The 17,584-nt window shown below is 33.2% G+C and overlaps 3 protein-coding genes across 3 annotated transcripts in view; all 3 read left to right on the forward strand.

Moving 5' to 3' along the window:
• Window positions 1-439: 439 nt before the first annotated feature.
• On the forward strand, window positions 440-4,082 carry LOC123550356 (uncharacterized). The gene is made up of 3 exons (XM_045338787.2): window positions 440-716; window positions 1,903-3,565; window positions 3,966-4,082. The coding sequence occupies exons 1-3, from the start codon at window positions 680-682 to the stop codon at window positions 3,991-3,993; spliced, it is 1,728 nt and encodes a 575-aa protein (XP_045194722.1). The 5' UTR covers window positions 440-679; the 3' UTR covers window positions 3,994-4,082.
• Window positions 4,083-5,341: 1,259 nt separating this feature from the next.
• On the forward strand, window positions 5,342-15,163 carry LOC123550718 (uncharacterized). Its single transcript, XM_045339146.2, has 4 exons — window positions 5,342-5,630; window positions 6,890-7,200; window positions 7,652-7,902; window positions 8,175-15,163. The coding sequence occupies exons 1-4, from the start codon at window positions 5,342-5,344 to the stop codon at window positions 8,215-8,217; spliced, it is 894 nt and encodes a 297-aa protein (XP_045195081.2). The 3' UTR covers window positions 8,218-15,163.
• Window positions 15,164-17,126: 1,963 nt separating this feature from the next.
• The window catches only part of LOC123549837 (protein-glutamine gamma-glutamyltransferase 4-like), a 45,612-nt gene continuing 45,154 nt past the window's right edge, over window positions 17,127-17,584 (forward strand). Inside the window, exon 1 of the mRNA XM_045338275.2 lies at window positions 17,127-17,288. Within this exon, the coding sequence (XP_045194210.2) occupies window positions 17,200-17,288 (89 nt within the window). The 5' untranslated portion in view covers window positions 17,127-17,199. The remainder of the gene's footprint in view (window positions 17,289-17,584) is intronic.

Here is a 17,584-nt window from a genome sequence, read left to right on the forward strand (position 1 = left end):
TCAACGAATATTTACTGTATTGGACTTAAATTTGATACCTGTCGACGTGATAATGTATTTTGCAATTAGAAAAATATGCTTTTATTTAACCTGAAGAATTTTTAATTCACTATATTACTGTATATTATCCAAATGAGACCTCATTGTTGAAATATAAGATATCTATGTTGTTTCTTGATGTGTTTTCTTAATGACTTACCGCCGTCTTAAAAATAAAGAGTGTTATTATTTTTATTATCATTATTATCATTATTATTATTATTATTATTATTATTATTATTATTATCATCATCATCATCATCATCATTATGGTTGTTAAAATAGTGAGCAAAATACTAATATGATTATCGGTATAGACCCGAAACTCTTGTTTTAAGGAGGTGGTGCATGTTTTGCTAATTCTTTGTCTCTGGCTCCGAACCCCGGTCTGGTATTGTATGACAAACTTTAGATTCAAAGAGATTAAGAGTTTGCATGAAAAAGAAAAGAAAAATATACAAAGAAAACGTACATAACAGAAAGGTATCAAAGAACTGACGTCTTTTAACGTCAAATAGCTGCGTCATGAATGACGTTGTCGCTATAGTTAAGCAACATTGACCCATTGTTGGATATGTTATATGCAGCAGTGAACCACTATGGAGAAAAAAATCATGTTTCTGAGTAGAGTTATGCGAAAATGAACGAAGAAAATTTAACAGTAAACAAAGTGCAAGGTTAGTTTCAATTTTGATCTGTTTTCAAGATGCAACGCAAAATAGTTCATTCTAATGGAGACCGGGACAAGTTGGAAGTAAAACCAGCAGAAAATTTAATAATCCTCATTTTTTTTATTTTCAAGACTTGATATGTCGGGCATTATATACTGAAATATATGTTTTACCTTTGTTTAGAAAACTTCATCCCTAGTAACACTTTACTCCAGGAAATATTCGAAGCTGAAACGTGAAAATAAAAAAACTTCATTATCTACCCAACTAATGTCTACTAAAAATTACAAACTGTACTTCTATTTCTATACCTTTTTAATGATGTCTTTGTTCTGGATGAGTTATGTAAACTTTATAAAGTGACACTCACTTTTAAATCTGTATAGTTTCTAATGAATATTTACTTGCATCAGCCATTGTCTCAGCCTTATATTAAGACGGAGACAAGTTAAAAAAATGAAAACCTTTCAAAACAATTTCCGTAACAAAACTGTCTTTCCTTTGTCTTTTGTCTTTTTTTTATAAACGTATATTAAAAGACTAACTTTTGACTTCGGCAAAAATGTTATTAATAACAATTTTTCTGTTAGATTGTAAAACAATCAATTAATAGATTTTATATAAAACTATAGATTTGAAATAGCAAATTACTGTATTCTTAGAAATTAAACATTATCAATAATAATAATAATAATAATAACACAGTTTAGAGACATATTCAGACAATGCTTATGTTAATTAATCTCAGGATGGTATAAGGGAATCATTCTTTCTCATTTTATGTATCAATTAGAAAAACCTCAGTGTTATTCCACTTATGATAAAATGCCGAGTGGAACACATGAATTATTCCATCTCTCGAGAGAATAAGAGAATTATTCCATCTCTCGAGAGAATAAGAGAAGTATTCCATCTCAGTACATGTAGTACTAGGAAAACCCCGACGTAACTAATTTATAATATATGTCAAATATTCAAGCTGATTTGGTTAGAGAATAAAACAATTGATCTCCGTATAGTTTTCAGCAATAGCAAACATTCTCTATTGCTTACATCTGTGTCGTAGAGCCTTTTTAAATTATAAAATATATGATGAAAAAGCTTTTAACCTTTAGAAGAAAGTCATGAATATGCTTCACCAAATAAGCCATAGTTCCAAACAGTTCCTTTTGTATTTTATTTGTGTTTACAGAGCTGGCTTTGAATGTAAATCATCTGTTGTGGCCAACATCTATGAAACAGTCATACATCCCTACATCATTTGCACAAGCGTCATGTGGCATGTCCAGTAGTAATCAGCATACTGTACCGTCCATGCTAACAGCAGAGGTGACCGTCTCGGAAATGCAAATATCCCGATATGAATGCATAGGGACATGTAAATCGTCTGGAGCCATATGGATGACACAAGCCTCAAAGTCAGCTACCACTTTCTCACACAACCACACAGATATTGACGACAGTATCATGGACTTAAAGCGTCATTTTGACATGCAAGAACTGAATGCAAATAGAAAATATTGCAAAGCGATTGCAACCACAGCTGCAATGAATGGAAAAGATGACACTGCAGTAAAAAGTGTTTCTGGAAATAACCTCAAAAGAAAAGGAAAATTTGAAGAAACCACTGAAGTTGGAGCCCTAGATAAGAATGATGCCAGTCATGACAACAGCTTGAATAACAAAATGTCCTTTGTTGTTAACAGCAAACAAATTGGAGACAGTGGTGACACCCACTTGAAGCACCCTGATAAAGACCTTGTTGTTTCTAATGCTATCGGCCATCGCGATGATACTGAATCTGAAGTCAATAAACCAATAAGGCAGCTCGGTAAGCCATACAAAAAAGCAAGGAGGAAAACTAAAGAGAAGATTCTAATGATGCCAGCATGTAAAAATGTTGGAAAGCCCGTTTTCGATCCCGAGGTAGGCGACAATTCGATTATTGATCCAAAGGTGAATGGAAATGTTGGACTCTTGGAATTACTAGTGGATCTGAATGATCAGAAGGTGAATGGAAGTTTTGGAAAAATTGACTTACTGACATCACCTTGTACATTTGACCTCCAGAAAATTGAAGATGTACTTAGACTGAAATTTCACACGTCAGATACTAGAGGAAAACCCTTCTTGAATGTCAAGAGTGCACAAAAAATGATACTGGAAGAGTTAAGACAAGACCAAATGGATCTGAATGATCCCGTTGTGAGTGGAAATGTTGGACATTTTGAATTACTATCATCACCTAGTATGATGAACCTTCAGACAACTGAAGATGCCCAAAGACAGAATAGTAATGTAAAAGATGTTGGGGTTTTCCGCACGACATATCTTAGTACAGAAACCCGTCTGAATTATAAAAATGGACAGAAACATAAACGAGAAGAATACAAACACGACCATATGAATATATGTTATTCCAGTCATGATACGCCAAAGGATACTGACACTGATGCCATGGAAGTTCACAGACTCAATCACAGTCTTACTAGATGTGATAACGGAAAAGTGATGGAAGATACCGATCTTACTGTCAACTCATCTGATGCCAGAACAGATGACATCCACATATACGCAGATAACCGATTACATGTAGTAGAGGAGCTTGTTGAGACCAACCAGGATGGAAGCGATCCTAACCTTTATGCAGCTTCTCAGATCATTGAAGAAAGTCCGGAAGCAGATGGCGAAGACCGTGGCCAAGAAAGAAATGAGAGCTCCATTACCTGCAGTGATTTTAACACTCAGAATGACACGGCTGACTCTTTTGCACATCTCGACGAATCCCAGGCCTTTGGTGATGATTCAGTGTTTGGCATTCTTGGAGTCTATTGTCGCAGTGGACTGCATTGCTGGTCAGACATTTTTACTTTTAATTTTAAGACAAGAGAAACTATTCAGCTTTTATTTAGTTGCCCGAATGTATAGAAATTTTGATATTAATCAAAGGGTTGGGGTGGGAGTGGGATGGTCCTTTCCTCAATACCTTACTTAAGACTGTCTGATTTTGTTGTGTGCAAAAATAATTAAATGCTACAATTATACATATATGAATAATTAAATTAGCAACATATTTTTTACAAAAAGTACGATAACTTAAAAATAGTTATGAATTTACTCAAATGTTCTTGAACAAATTTAAGACACCGAATGTTTCCTTGTGAATAGTCTTTGGAGGACGAAAGCCTAGATATTATTCTCCAAATGTTAGAATTTGTATGAATTTATCTGACCAGTTTTTACATTTTATTTCAGGCACAGACAAGCTGTAGAAGAGGACTAGAGATAAAAGTAAAAGAGAGAGAAATGCTGTTATTTGGTTTTAGTTTTGATCTTGTAAATATTTGTGATTACATTATTAATTTTCTGAGATCGGCTTTTTGTTATTGTACTATACAGATGCTTGTAATCAATTGAAAACCACGAAGACGCGTGGTTCCAAATGATGAGCACCATGCAACTTTCGCATGGAGATGCCCCCTTTTGATAATAACTGAGTGGGGGATGTAGGGGGATGTGCGACAGTTTTTTTTCTCAATGCTGGGTATGCAGTCCATATTTCTATACGGTTACTAGGATATAATATACACTGGTAATATGGTCGCATCGACAATAAAATTCTATCTTTCGAGTAGACCCCACCCCCACGTACGTGCATAGTCGTACACTTCGAGCTCGTTATCTAGGTATCGGCATATCTATATCACTTTCTTAAGACGATACTGAAGTCCAAATCTACAAGGTTTTCTTACAACATACAAAAAGTCAGAGATTTTATTGGTATCCCCTCTTTAAATTCAACCAGCTACGCACAAACCATTTAAGTGTAATTGCTATCTTTCAGTTTAAATTGAAGTTCTGTTTGTAGGTAATGATGACATGGCATCATTTCTAAGATATTTTTGGAGTATGTAGGATGATTTTTTTAATATTCATGTATGAAAAAAAACAAAAAAAAAAAAAACATTGCAAACTTTTTATTGACATTTATCTCTAAGAATAATTGTATTACAATTATAATTCTGTAGTATTCATGCATATAGTTATTAAAAACTAACTAATCGATATTCTTGAACCAGTCATACTTTACATTCTAACATAATAAAATATTTTTTTCTGTAATTTTTAGCATTGCTTTTATATGCTCAATAAGTTAGTTTTATGTCTCAGATACTTTAAATGAGATATGACTTTGAAATAAAATCTTGAATTTTGAAGCAGTTGGGGTTCGCTGTTGTTTTAGTCTAGCTCCATGCTATAAACTCTCAGGGAGAGAGTTTATAAAAAAGCTACTATAGCTTCCTACTCAATCCTTAATGTTGCTATATGTATTATTGTAACAACTGTAATTATACTGAATAAAATATTGTTTAACCCAAACATATGAAAATAAACGCTTAGGTCAGTCATTTACAGATAAAACCAAATATAACGTTAAAACCGATATTGTTTTCTCCTTGTACGATGGAATGCTTAGTATATTCGCTCTACTCAGTCACTCTCCCCTACCGTTTCTCAAATTTATATTTTTACAATTTTTCTCGCACTGGTACCAACGTATTTTTTGCGGAAATCTCTGCTGCCAAAATACACCAGCCTGACACTATGGTTACCTGAAAATATCTCACGAAATGGGCCAGGTTCTGTATCCCGTTATACCGACTTCGCCCGATTCGGGCACGTTTAAATCGCGCATCGATTCGTTACACTTCGGGAAGACACTTTGGTGTATCGATCATGTGATCCGGGATAGTCCATTTTGTATGAATCGAGCCCATCTATTGATAATACGCTTGGGTGTGACAGAACAGTTTTATTACCGTTATACAGCAGATTTTGCTATGGATATATCAAATAGACTGGAGCTGCGTATATTAGCCTTATTGACATTGATTGGTTATATTCTTACTTTTCCTCAGGGTATCTTTTTAAAAAAAATTTTTACTTTTCTTTTTAAATTTGATTTCTGAATGAAAATACAAACAAGGTTTCTTTAAAAACGATCTGTTAAATATTATATAGATCTAGAATCTACCAAATGAAATACATTTACGATTTTTAAATTGTGGTTTTCAATAAAAAAAAATGCTTTTTTATCAGATTATTTATTTATAGTACTATAGAGGAAATCCAATTCTTAAGATAGTATCATAAAATTGGAAAATCCAATACATATATTAATAGTGTACTCGGGGTAATACTACAGTTCGAGGGTTCAACGCAATAAGGGCGTATCTGCATATAATAATTATATGTAGATACGCCCTTATTGCGTTGAAATCTCGAGTTGTGTCTTGGATGGACTCGCGTAATGGATTATGTAATATTACAGCTTCTCGGCAGCCTGGTCATCAACCAACATGTTTAAACTTCAAAGGTCTCATTTAATGGCACTCTGGAACAGAAGCATCATTTTTACGACAGAAGAATTTCTTATTGCGTCTTATTACAGAAATACCTAATTGTTCCGAAATTATTATAGTTTGTATAAGCAATACACCTTCTGCAAATATGATGAAATTCACAAAAGATGATTCAAGTTGGATAGACGCATTTGCTAAGTTTAAAGGTCCAATACTAAGGAAAGTGAACATTTTAATTTCTTTTAAAAAGCACAGAAACTATTTCATTTTATTGGAAAATGAAAGTTGGTAAGTAGAAATTCGAAATAAATCGCAGTATATGTACAATTATTTTTCTATGAAGTATGAAGAAAGTTAAAAAGACCTGGGGGGTCATTCTGTCGATTCATTGAAATTTCAACATAATACACATACATTTCTTTGAGTTCCAAAGACCTTCTGTAAATTTTGACCTGCCAATCTTCATTATTTAGTGTCTTGCAGAAGTCTATGCACTGGCTATGAAAAAAAATGCTAATTCACTTTCCCTTAGTAATGGACCTTTAAATATCTACGTATCCGTGGCGATAGTAGCTTTATTCCGAATGCTTCAATAAGGAAAGCAATAGACATGTACTTAGATCACAATAAAACAACAAAGATCGCGGAAGAACTGTTCTTAGTCGTTGATGATAGATCTAAGATAGATGACGACGAAAATGCGACTAAATACCTGGAACGATAGAAAACATTTGTAATCCATGCTGGTGAAATGCCACCGCACGAAGTTTGTCTTATCTTATATTTGTGCTCCAAGCAATGAACCATGTTTTACAGATTTTGACCGTACACCATCAACTACAGACCCTAGTTCGCACGAGACGAACGAGAATGAAGTTGTCATTGCTCTGTGGGATGGAAAGTGGTTCGTAGTACTAGTTGTCAGCATTTGTATACTGATTACACTGGGCCTGCTTTGTTTTCTGGTTTGGAGATGGTTGTGTGAGCACAGGCAAAGGACAGGCGAAAGGACACAGCCGATAATAAGACCGAATGCTATTCCGCCCGACAGACATCCTATTTTGGGTGAGGGTGACTTAAATCAAGGACAAGATACATATAACCGGATTGGAAACAATTCAAGCGAAGTAAGAAACAAAACGTTTTACTGGCTTTGAATAAAATAATAGCCCCCTTTCTGAGAGTTGACAAATATTGCGAATATGGCGTGACATCATGAAATGCTCCATCTGCTATTATTGTATTAATAAGACCAATTGTTGTTATGTTTCCTGGTCATTTTTGGATGTTGACATTCATTTAACTGTATCATAATATAAATCCCCTTAAGCCGGTGCTAGGGGGCTTGAGAGGTCATGTTCTTTTCATTTCCTCTCACGATTCAATAAAAACGATTCTACTTTTATTTTGCTATGTTGCCCCCTGTTGCCCCCTATGCTTCCAAAGTATCTTCGTATATAGATCTTATTGATATGTCACGGAACAGAATGAATAAATGTTTAGTTTCAGCGCAGCTATAATAAAGAAATATTACATAACAAGTCGTTTTATTTTGTTGTCATGAAATTTACATTATAGGAGCTCGCTTTGAATGTTGGGAATTCTGATGATGAAACTGAGACAGAAATAGAAAGAGAAAATAGGCCACTTGTAGATATCAGAAACCCGGCTGGTCATGTGGAATTCTCGAGGAAAAACGTTAGTTTACCTAACGAGCAAATCCAAGGTCAGGCAGAAGAACTCATAGACGAAAATGATCCCGTAATAACTGACAGGAAGATACCAGTAGTTCTCGAATTCCGCGATGCCGATGAACTGAATGCATGCAAGTAAGTGTACAGAAATAACTGAACCTCGTTGAAAACATCCACCTTGATATGTTTTATGATAAATGCAACTCTTGAGTGCATGATCTGAAAAAAGGAAGAGGCATACCGCAAGTAATTTCACAGATTACTTTATTAAAATTCTGTGAATTCTAGAGCTATTTGCGCTTTATAGCAGTTATGATAAACTAAATGTACTAATGTTAAATAATCATAATACATGTAATAGTTTATCATTGTTTTATTTAGCTTAACATTCTTTTCTTTATTTAAAGATGGCAACACATTCAGCGGACCCCTGGTGAAGCTGCATCCTAACAGATACAGACAGGAAGCATCTGACAGTAGTTAAGATGTTTTAGTTTTTGGAAATGACTGATATTATTTTTGCAAACATAACTTGGGGTTTGTAAAAGGGCTACTTACCATTTAAGATTGATTGAAGTTATATACGTAGAGAGCGTTCTGAAATACCAGAATATTTATACGTGGGAGACTAATTTTCGAGAATTTCGTAGTTGAGTCAATCCACGAAATTTAATCCTAACGAACAAGTAAAATTCCCATTCATTTTATGATCAAAAGTTGAAATCCACGAATTCATATCCCCATAAAATTGTAGTTTTAACCAAAGCTTCGATTTTTCGTGCCCACGAAATTAAATGATTTTACAGTAACTACTTCTTTTTCAAATGCTAATTACACTTGTGTATGCTATTCTATTGATTTTATTATAATTAATTTCAATTTGATATGCCCTAGATTCTATTAATCCATCAAAACGCATTTTCTACAAATGAGAAGAAGTCTAGAGTTATTTTAGGGAAACTGGTTTGAAAACAAGCGTATTAAATGTTATGTAGCCCGTATATGTTTACAATGCACCGGAAACCAACAGAATAAGTTTTATTGTATTCTGCAAATTGTGAATCGCACAAGGATTTTTGTGATGGGAACATTTAAAAGGCCAACAGTTTTATGGCAGCAAAAATAAAACCAGACATTGTTTTTCTTTTTCTATCTGTGATTTATTTATAGGAACGGTACAGCATCAAGTATGCAAACTGATTTAGGTATGCAAATAGGAGAAATAAATATATGTATCACTTCCAGGTTTCCATACAATATAAGACAAAAAATAGAAAAACGATTTCAATTTTAGCACAATAACTGAAACAATGGGAAATACCATCTGATTTTTCGATTCATTTTAAATTCAGATCCATTCGATATAATTTTAATTTTAAAAGTCATTAAAGGAAATAAGTGAATATTTGAGATCAGTGATCAACACTAAGTTATAGTTTTATATTATTTGAATTATACACTTGGACAAAAATTCTACCGACTACGTGTCTGATACGTGTTCTAAACTTTGCTGATTCTATATTTTATGTTTCATTTGTCACCAATTACCATGAAAAGGCTTGACATTCAAGCCTTGATAATTCTATGCATCTAAGTTTTGACGCCGGTTAATATATGGAGATTCAGATCTCTTTATATTTTTGGTAAAACTGTTGATGCAGAGAACCTCTATGAGGTAAATGTACCCACAAGGTATGTAGTTATACTACCTTGGCAAATCTCTAAATATTCCAGTTGTTCACCCAGTAGGGCAGACAATTGCAAAGACGTAACTGAACGACAATTTTACACTCTATAATGGCAGTATGGGTATATCATGTTATATACCCGACTAGAGGAATTAAGTTCTTGGCTTTCAAAAGCTGCTAGTTAGTTGTCTTTTGAATAGTGTTATCCTTGTACTTACTTGACTAGCGATGATTGCATCTGAGTTTGTTTTAAATCACCATGGAATAGAAAGCAACTCCAGTCCTTTATTACAAATATTCATAAAGATACAGTTGTCAGGTTTTTTTTGTCTTAAACGTGTGAAGAACCTATAAATTTTCTTGTGAACCATACAGCATATTTCTATGAAAACTGTTGTGGAATAGAACGCCATTTCAGTCAGTCCTGCAGTACTTTACATATATTTATGATTATACAGTTATCTTTTTTTTCTCAGATAGAGTGAGAAAGTCATAAATATTCTTTTGAATCAAACTATATATTTCTTTGAAAACTGTTATAAAATAGAAAGCAATTTCAGTCCTTAATTACTTTACAAATATTTATAATGATACAGTTGTCAGTTGTGTACCCTTAGTGTGTTTTATTTCTATCTAATACAGTACATGATGGCACCATTTACCGGGAGGTTGAACCACTATATGCAGCCCGTCTGGGCGTACCAGATGTTTAAAGCACTGGTATGGGCAATAGGGGTAAAACGACCTCAAGGGTGGGGGTGCGGTCATGGCAGTTTGTTACAATAAGGCTGTAAATATTATCATTGTTCATTTATGATATTGTTGTAATAACTATTATTTTTTATTATTATGTACAACGCCATAGAATATATCATTTATAAAAAAGGCGTTTAATCAAATTGTTCAGTTTCAGTTTTGTGATTGCATATGTCATGTTTTGTTATTTTCCTACATATCTGCGATGTGTCACGTGTTTAATTGTAAAGCGCCTTTGAACGTATATTCCATATGAAAAGGGCGCTCAACAAATCTGGTATAATAATAATAATAATAATAGTGTAAGGAAGCTATAATTTTTCTTGTGAAATCAAACTAGTATATATTTCTTTGACAACCATAGAATAGAAAGCAATTTCAAAAATTTACAAATGTTACTGAAGATACATTTTTCTCTCTTAAATAGTGGGAAGAAAACTAATAATGTGCTCAGTACATCTAGAAACGCAACGCTTTTTCCCTCGATTTTTCATACTTCCCTTCTACATGTATATTTGAAGTTTGTGTAGTAGTATGGTAAAATCGTGTAGAAACCCAACCATCAAACCAAAAAAGTAGTAAGTGCGATTTCCTTGTCAATTATCAGGTTAAAAAATTCTGAAGTTAGGCCAAGTGTTGCGTTTCTAGAAGTACTCAGTATATTCTTGTGAATCATACAGTAAATGTCTTTGAAAAGTGTCATGGAATGGAACGCAATTTCAATCTTAATTGCTTTATGATACAGTTATCAGTTTTGATCTCTGAAATAATGTAGGGAAGCAAAACATTTTCTTGTGAGTTAATATTTCTTTAAAAACTGTCATGGAATAGAAGCAGTTTCAGACATACGGACACAGTTATCAGTTTGGATGCCATCCTGTCAGTTCTTATTGATTAATTAGTTAATTTATTTATTTATTTATTATTTACTAGTATTTATTTATTTTTAGGGGGTGGGGGCGGCACTTAGAATTGCCCTTGTCCGTCTGTCCGCCCGTCCGAATTTGTGTCTTGCATATTCAATGGTATTTGATCCAGAGTCATCAAACCTCACAGGATTGTCATTCAGCACGAGTAGTTGCGCAACCAGTCCAGAGTTATGGCCCTTGACTTAGTCAGAAATATGCATAAGTTTGCGACGTATGTATCTCATATAATGACAAAATATTTTACTAAGAAATATTGGACATTGTAGGCATATATATACATCATTAATCATGTGAAGTTTTGCACCTGAAGTTTTGCAAGGAATATCATTCAGCAAGACAAGAGGTATGGCCGTTGACTTAGTCAAAAATATGCATAATTAATAGGCATGAACGTTTTTGTCGCCTGTATCTGAAAGTATTTGACCTAGGGTCATGAAACATCATAGGAATATTATTCAACATGTGAAGTTTTGCATCTTGGATTTTATTCCTGATATCTGTCAGTCAAACTAGAGTTATGGCCCTTGATTGTCAGAAATATGCATAAAAGGGATAAAAGTTTTGTTGCATGTATTTCAAAAATATTAATTTTTAATAGAGTCATAAAACATTTTTTGTACGCAACTTATGTATCTACATCATGCAATGAAGATGTATTTTGTATCTAAAAGGTTGAATTTTATCAATACAAAGCAGTTTTCTTGCAAGTTTTACATATTTATATATATGAGATGCCATAAGCACATTGCTAAAGCTCATCGTTTTCAAATTGATGTACATATCAACGCATTAAAATATTTTGTTCAGTTTCCTATAGGTCATTGTACGTCTTCATTAGTATAGACACATGTCAGCCTGCTTTAGATTAAGAACGCCGAGAGATCAGGCTAACGGACAGAAAGGTTTTTTCTCATTTCAAAAATAATACTGTTTTAAGTAATCGCTTTATTTGGCGATTCCATATTTTGTAAAACTTATACAAACATGTCTAAAACATTTTTAGGAGTATCATAATTTTTAAACAATTGCTTTATGGAAATATTTAGGTGGGTGGGGATGCTAGTGTCCAAAGTTCTTTTTGCTGTATTATATCAAGAAGTATAATATTTATGTAATCTGCTATATTTTAGCTTGTTAAACAGATAATATGCATTGTAAATAGATATCACAATTACTCGTTGATATACATGTCTGAATTTTTTTGTAATTCCATACTGTATGTTAATACTACAATATATTTTATAATATACTGTTGTCATTGGTGTATCTTTATTTCTACGTGTACCTGAGGATGTTCTGAAGTTTTCTCTATGTTGAAACAAAGAGCTATAAAAATAAATACTAAATTTTATACTTCTTTGGTTGAAATAAACTTTGATAAAACTAATAAAGATGCTTTACCATTTGAATATTTCTCCTCCAAACGGGCACTTTTTGAAGCCCTTTAATATTTTTGGGTTTGTAAAAAAAAACTTTTTATATTTTATTAAAGATATTTTAAAACCTTTTAAGCATTAATATGTATAGATATTTTACTAAGAATGTCTATTTATCTTTGTATATCACATGGAGCAAAGTACATACAATTTCTTATTTTTTTAAATTATACTTCAATTTTATATAATATACACTAATGTACACTATGATATATCACGATACTTTTAATTACCCATAGAGAATAAAAGACTTCTGTTCTTTGTTAAAGAATTTATGTGTACGTTGGGTTTTCACGAAGCATGGCTATTTTTTCAAACAGTATGTGTTACTAATATGTTGTTAATGGTTGTTAATCAAAGGACAACCGGTCAGTTTCTATAAAATGGAATGAAATATTAAACAACACTAGCAGAAATCTATTACAGGCAATAACATACATATTGATAACACCAGCAAACATTTACATAGTGAAAAAAACAAACAATAAGTCAAATCAGAGTAAATTCTTTAACTTGCACTATGTCATTACTCGAATAAGATACGATTTGCCAATTTCGGCGAAGATCCCGGCCACAGGTCGAATCTTGTAAAGTGTTTTCGCTTTCTTACAAGAACGGCCATCCGTGGAACAAAAATATATCTTTTTGTCATAATTTTATTGTATCAATTCATAGTATAGCAATGGTGTAGTGTATTAAGTGGAATTTGATCTTGACCTTTCGTTTTCGTTTTAATCAAGGTCATTTTATGCATATATAAAACAATATATTATAGATGCATTTAGATAGTGTTCATCTACAATTAACAACTGCATTGCTTTTAATCTTATTAATATTTCAGATTGTAACATACATGAAGTGTTGGAGAATATTATCTTGTTTTTCATCAATAGAAATTATTACTCACAATAGGCTTAAGAAAATATGAATGATATGCATGTCATTGGCAAACTGAAATGGAAGAACAACCAGCTATTTCATAGATAACGTTATATACTTACATTTATGTCATATCATACGAATATGTTCATTTGTTTATTATTTCATGGTTAAATGTTCACTGTTGCCATGTATATAATAAATCATATGTAAAAATGGGTCTATGACCTTCTGGTTAAACTAAAAAGATTAAACTATAATTAAATGTAGAATGTTACCCTCAATATAATATAGTATTTAGTCTTGTAATCATTTACTAGTTTCTACTTTTAATCATTCAACACCATTTTTTTCAATTCTATAGACCATTCGTTAAATGCGATTTATTCTTTGTTTATATGTATTATATAAGAGCTATTTGTGATCACTTTTGTCCGTCGTCGTACGTTGTCCGTCGTCAACAATTCGACTGTTAGCACTCTAGAGGTCACAATTTTGGCAAAATCTTAATGAAACTTGGTCAGAATGTTACCCTCAATAAAATCTAGGACGAGTTCGTTACTCTGTCATCTGCAAAACCTTATTAACACCCTAGAGGCCACATGTTCTACTTTATAAAGTTTATATTCATAAAACTTTGTCAGAATGTTTCCGCTATAAAATTTAGGTCAATTTTGAGACTGAATTACCTGAGGTGTTAAACGAGATCACAAGGTTTAATCATAGAAAAACATTGTTAACACACTATAGATGCACATTTTCTGTTTGTAGAAAAATGTTTGTCAGAATATTTCTCTCTATAAACTATAGGTAAAATTAAAAATTGAATTACGTGTGGTAAAAAACTAGGTCACTGGGTCACATCATAGAAACACAATAAAGGCCACATTTTCTGTATGATCTTTATAAAACTTTATCAGAATTTTTTGTGTAATCTAGGTCAAATTCAAATCTGGCTTACCCGAGGTCAAAAACTAGGTCACTAAGTCAAATCATAAACAATTAAAGACTTTAGAGGACACATTTTCCATTTGTATCTCCAAATAAAATTGTCAGAATGTCTGTCTTTTCTTTATAAAACGTAGGTCAACTTTAGAACTGGGTTACCTAAGGTCTTAAATCAGATCTCTAACTCAGATAATAGAAAACCTTGTTAACATTACAGAGGCCACATTTTCTATTTAATCATCATAAATCTTTGTAAGAATGTTTGTCTCTATGAGATTTATGCCAGTTCGAAAAAGTGAGATGCCTGAGGTCAAAGTCAAAAACGAGGTCACTAGGTCAAATCGTAGAAAAACCTTAAACACTGTAAAGGTTACATTTTGACTTGATCTTCATGATATTTGGTAAGAAGTTTTGCTGTTTAAAATCTATGATAGATTTGTAACTTGGTCACTTGGGCGAAAACTCGGTCACTAGGTAAATCAATGAAAACACTTGGATATTGATCTTTCTGGTTTACATTTAACATGGTCATTGTGTTATTCTCTTTGAAATATACAAGAAAACATTGGCCCTATTTCAGAATAATTTCACATATATTCTCCATGTGTGACCCTCTGCCAAAATTTTTCACTCGGGTGATTTAGGGCCATCAAAGCCTTCTTGTTTTATATATTTCTGATAACATTTGTGTATTTTTTGTATTTCTGTCTTCTGTGTAAACGGTTTTTAATAAAGAAAAAAAAATTTCTTCGCAAACAAATTGGTTGTTTTTCTTCTTAGATGACAAGTATATACACAGTTTCCCTCAACATGCAATATCTATCGATGCCAAAAAATAATTTCCTGTTATACAGTACAAATAAATGGTTCTCAGCTTTGTTTAATAAAGTCCCGTAACTCCATTTATAAACGCATCTCTGGTACCAGTCCTAAAATATACATTTAGGTCAGAGACCACCAATTGAAAAAAGTACAGGGAACTTACTGGGAATGAGGTAAATGTATACCTGGGAATAAGGTAACATCTGTGCGTTCTGATTGGTCAGTCATGTAAACAAACCCAGGAAGTGATTATTTTTTCAAAATTGATATTTTTTCACTGTATTTACAGTATTTTATTATACATTCTGACAAAATTTGCTACATTTTATGTGTATTGAAAAAAAGATTTATCAAACGAATTTCTCCCGCCATGTCAATGATGTAAACAGGGGGTCATCTCATTCACACGAAATTACTTAAATAAAGTATCACTATTCATATGTTTTTCGTCCGATATTTTGGTAGAACTAAGATAGTTCTTGAAAAACTTGAAATTAGATATACATGTTTCGATGTATGGAAGGCCGTACACGCCATAATGTTACAATGTAAGTCTATGGGAAAACAATTGGTGGTCTCTAACCTTTACAAGAGCACCGCAATACGGAGCAATATACGCCCGAAGGTATGACCTTTGACCCCTAAGTGTGACCTTGAACTTGCAGCGAGCCATGCCAAACATGCACTCTGCACGCCGTCTCGATGTGGTAAACATTTGCGTCAAGTTTCTTTAAAATCCTTCAAGCAGTTCAAGAGCGACAGAGCGGACACGAAACAAACTCATATGACCGTTACCTTGATCTTGAAGTGAGCCATCCAAAACATGCGCTCTGCACGTCGTCTCGATGTGGTGAACATTTGTGTCAAATTTCTTCGAAATCCTTCAAGGAGTTAAAGAGTTACGTTACAGAGCGGACACGAATTGCTAACGGACGGACAGACAGACATTAAATAGTTTGGAATTCATTTGAATTTTTCTAATTAGGTACAACAGGAAGTGGCCAAATCTGCTTAAATTTTAAATTTATTTTTCTATGGCTGATCAATACCAACATAAATAATCTGGATTTTCTAGCAACAAGACTATAGCCAGTAGACTGCACAAAAATAAGAATTAAAAGAAATATATTATAACCTAGCAGCTTGTCTATGTAGCAACCGAATGGTAGCGTTTTCGCAAATATTTCATGGAAGTTATGCTGTTGAAATGCAAAAGGTGACATACAAGGTTTTCAAAGAGCATTCAAAGATATTTGTAAATGTGTCTTGATTGGAATTAAAATTGCATATACTTTTTATAAAAAACCCAAAACGTTTGGTTGTACCATGTTTATGTTCTTCAGAACTACAAACAATATAATTCATGTAATCCCTGAAAGTATTTAGAGTTTTCTTTTGAAAAAAAAAAAAATATCAAACCTTTTTTAGTTTAGAGAACATGGTGAGATTTTTACTTTTCTAATAACTTGACTGTATACATAGCCTGTCACGTTTTTTCATTAACTTTTTACTTTCAAAATTCAGTTATGGAAGGTGTTGTTTACCAGAAACAATTTTACTGTGTATATGACTTGAAACTAATTATTCTAATTAACTTATTCTTAAAGGAGTTCCATGATTCTAGCTCTTCAAATGGATAGTTGTACTGTTCTGTTTAGTTGATATGTAAAGCCACTGTACGTTCTAATTTATATATGCATCTAAAGTCCATATCAGCCCTGTATGCACTACAAACGAGCAAATCTTTCTTACCTTTCTGTTATTAAGACCCATTATGTATTATCGTTCATTCCGTAATGATACAATTATAAAATAACAGACGGGCCTCATAATTATCCGATCAATCCCGGACTACGCCGAAGTGTATTCAGTGTTATTACGGATAAGTCAATCGTGTGTAACCGCGTGCCTGTTCTGCTTGATTGAAAACGGCGGTAATACACAAAAGCCGGTGTTGACACTTTGAAAACAAACATGGGAAGAAGAGGCAGATCGTCCGGCGATGGGGTAGCAGCTAACCCCCCTAAAAGAACAAGGCATAGATACAACCTAAGAGCGACTTCGTATGTATCTTTTTGTTTTGACAGAAAATGCAACTGGATAAGAAAGTTGTTATTTAAACGGTGCGATATTAAAATGTGTTAATGTCAAACTGTCCTACTGTCGGCTCGGATTCAGGAGCGGATCCAGTTTTGGTTACGGGTGGGGGGGGGGGGGGGGGGGGAGGTGTCCGTTAGAGGTAGTGTAATCATTATACATTTTACTGTTATATACGGTATTACTTGTGTTACTCGGTAAGTCCATAATAATCATTCTTTGACATTGACAAGCGAAGCTGTCACAAAGACAAAAGGACCCC

Source organism: Mercenaria mercenaria, chromosome 6, assembly GCF_021730395.1.
Source record: "Mercenaria mercenaria strain notata chromosome 6, MADL_Memer_1, whole genome shotgun sequence".
NCBI classification, from domain to species: Eukaryota; Metazoa; Mollusca; class Bivalvia; order Venerida; family Veneridae; genus Mercenaria; species Mercenaria mercenaria.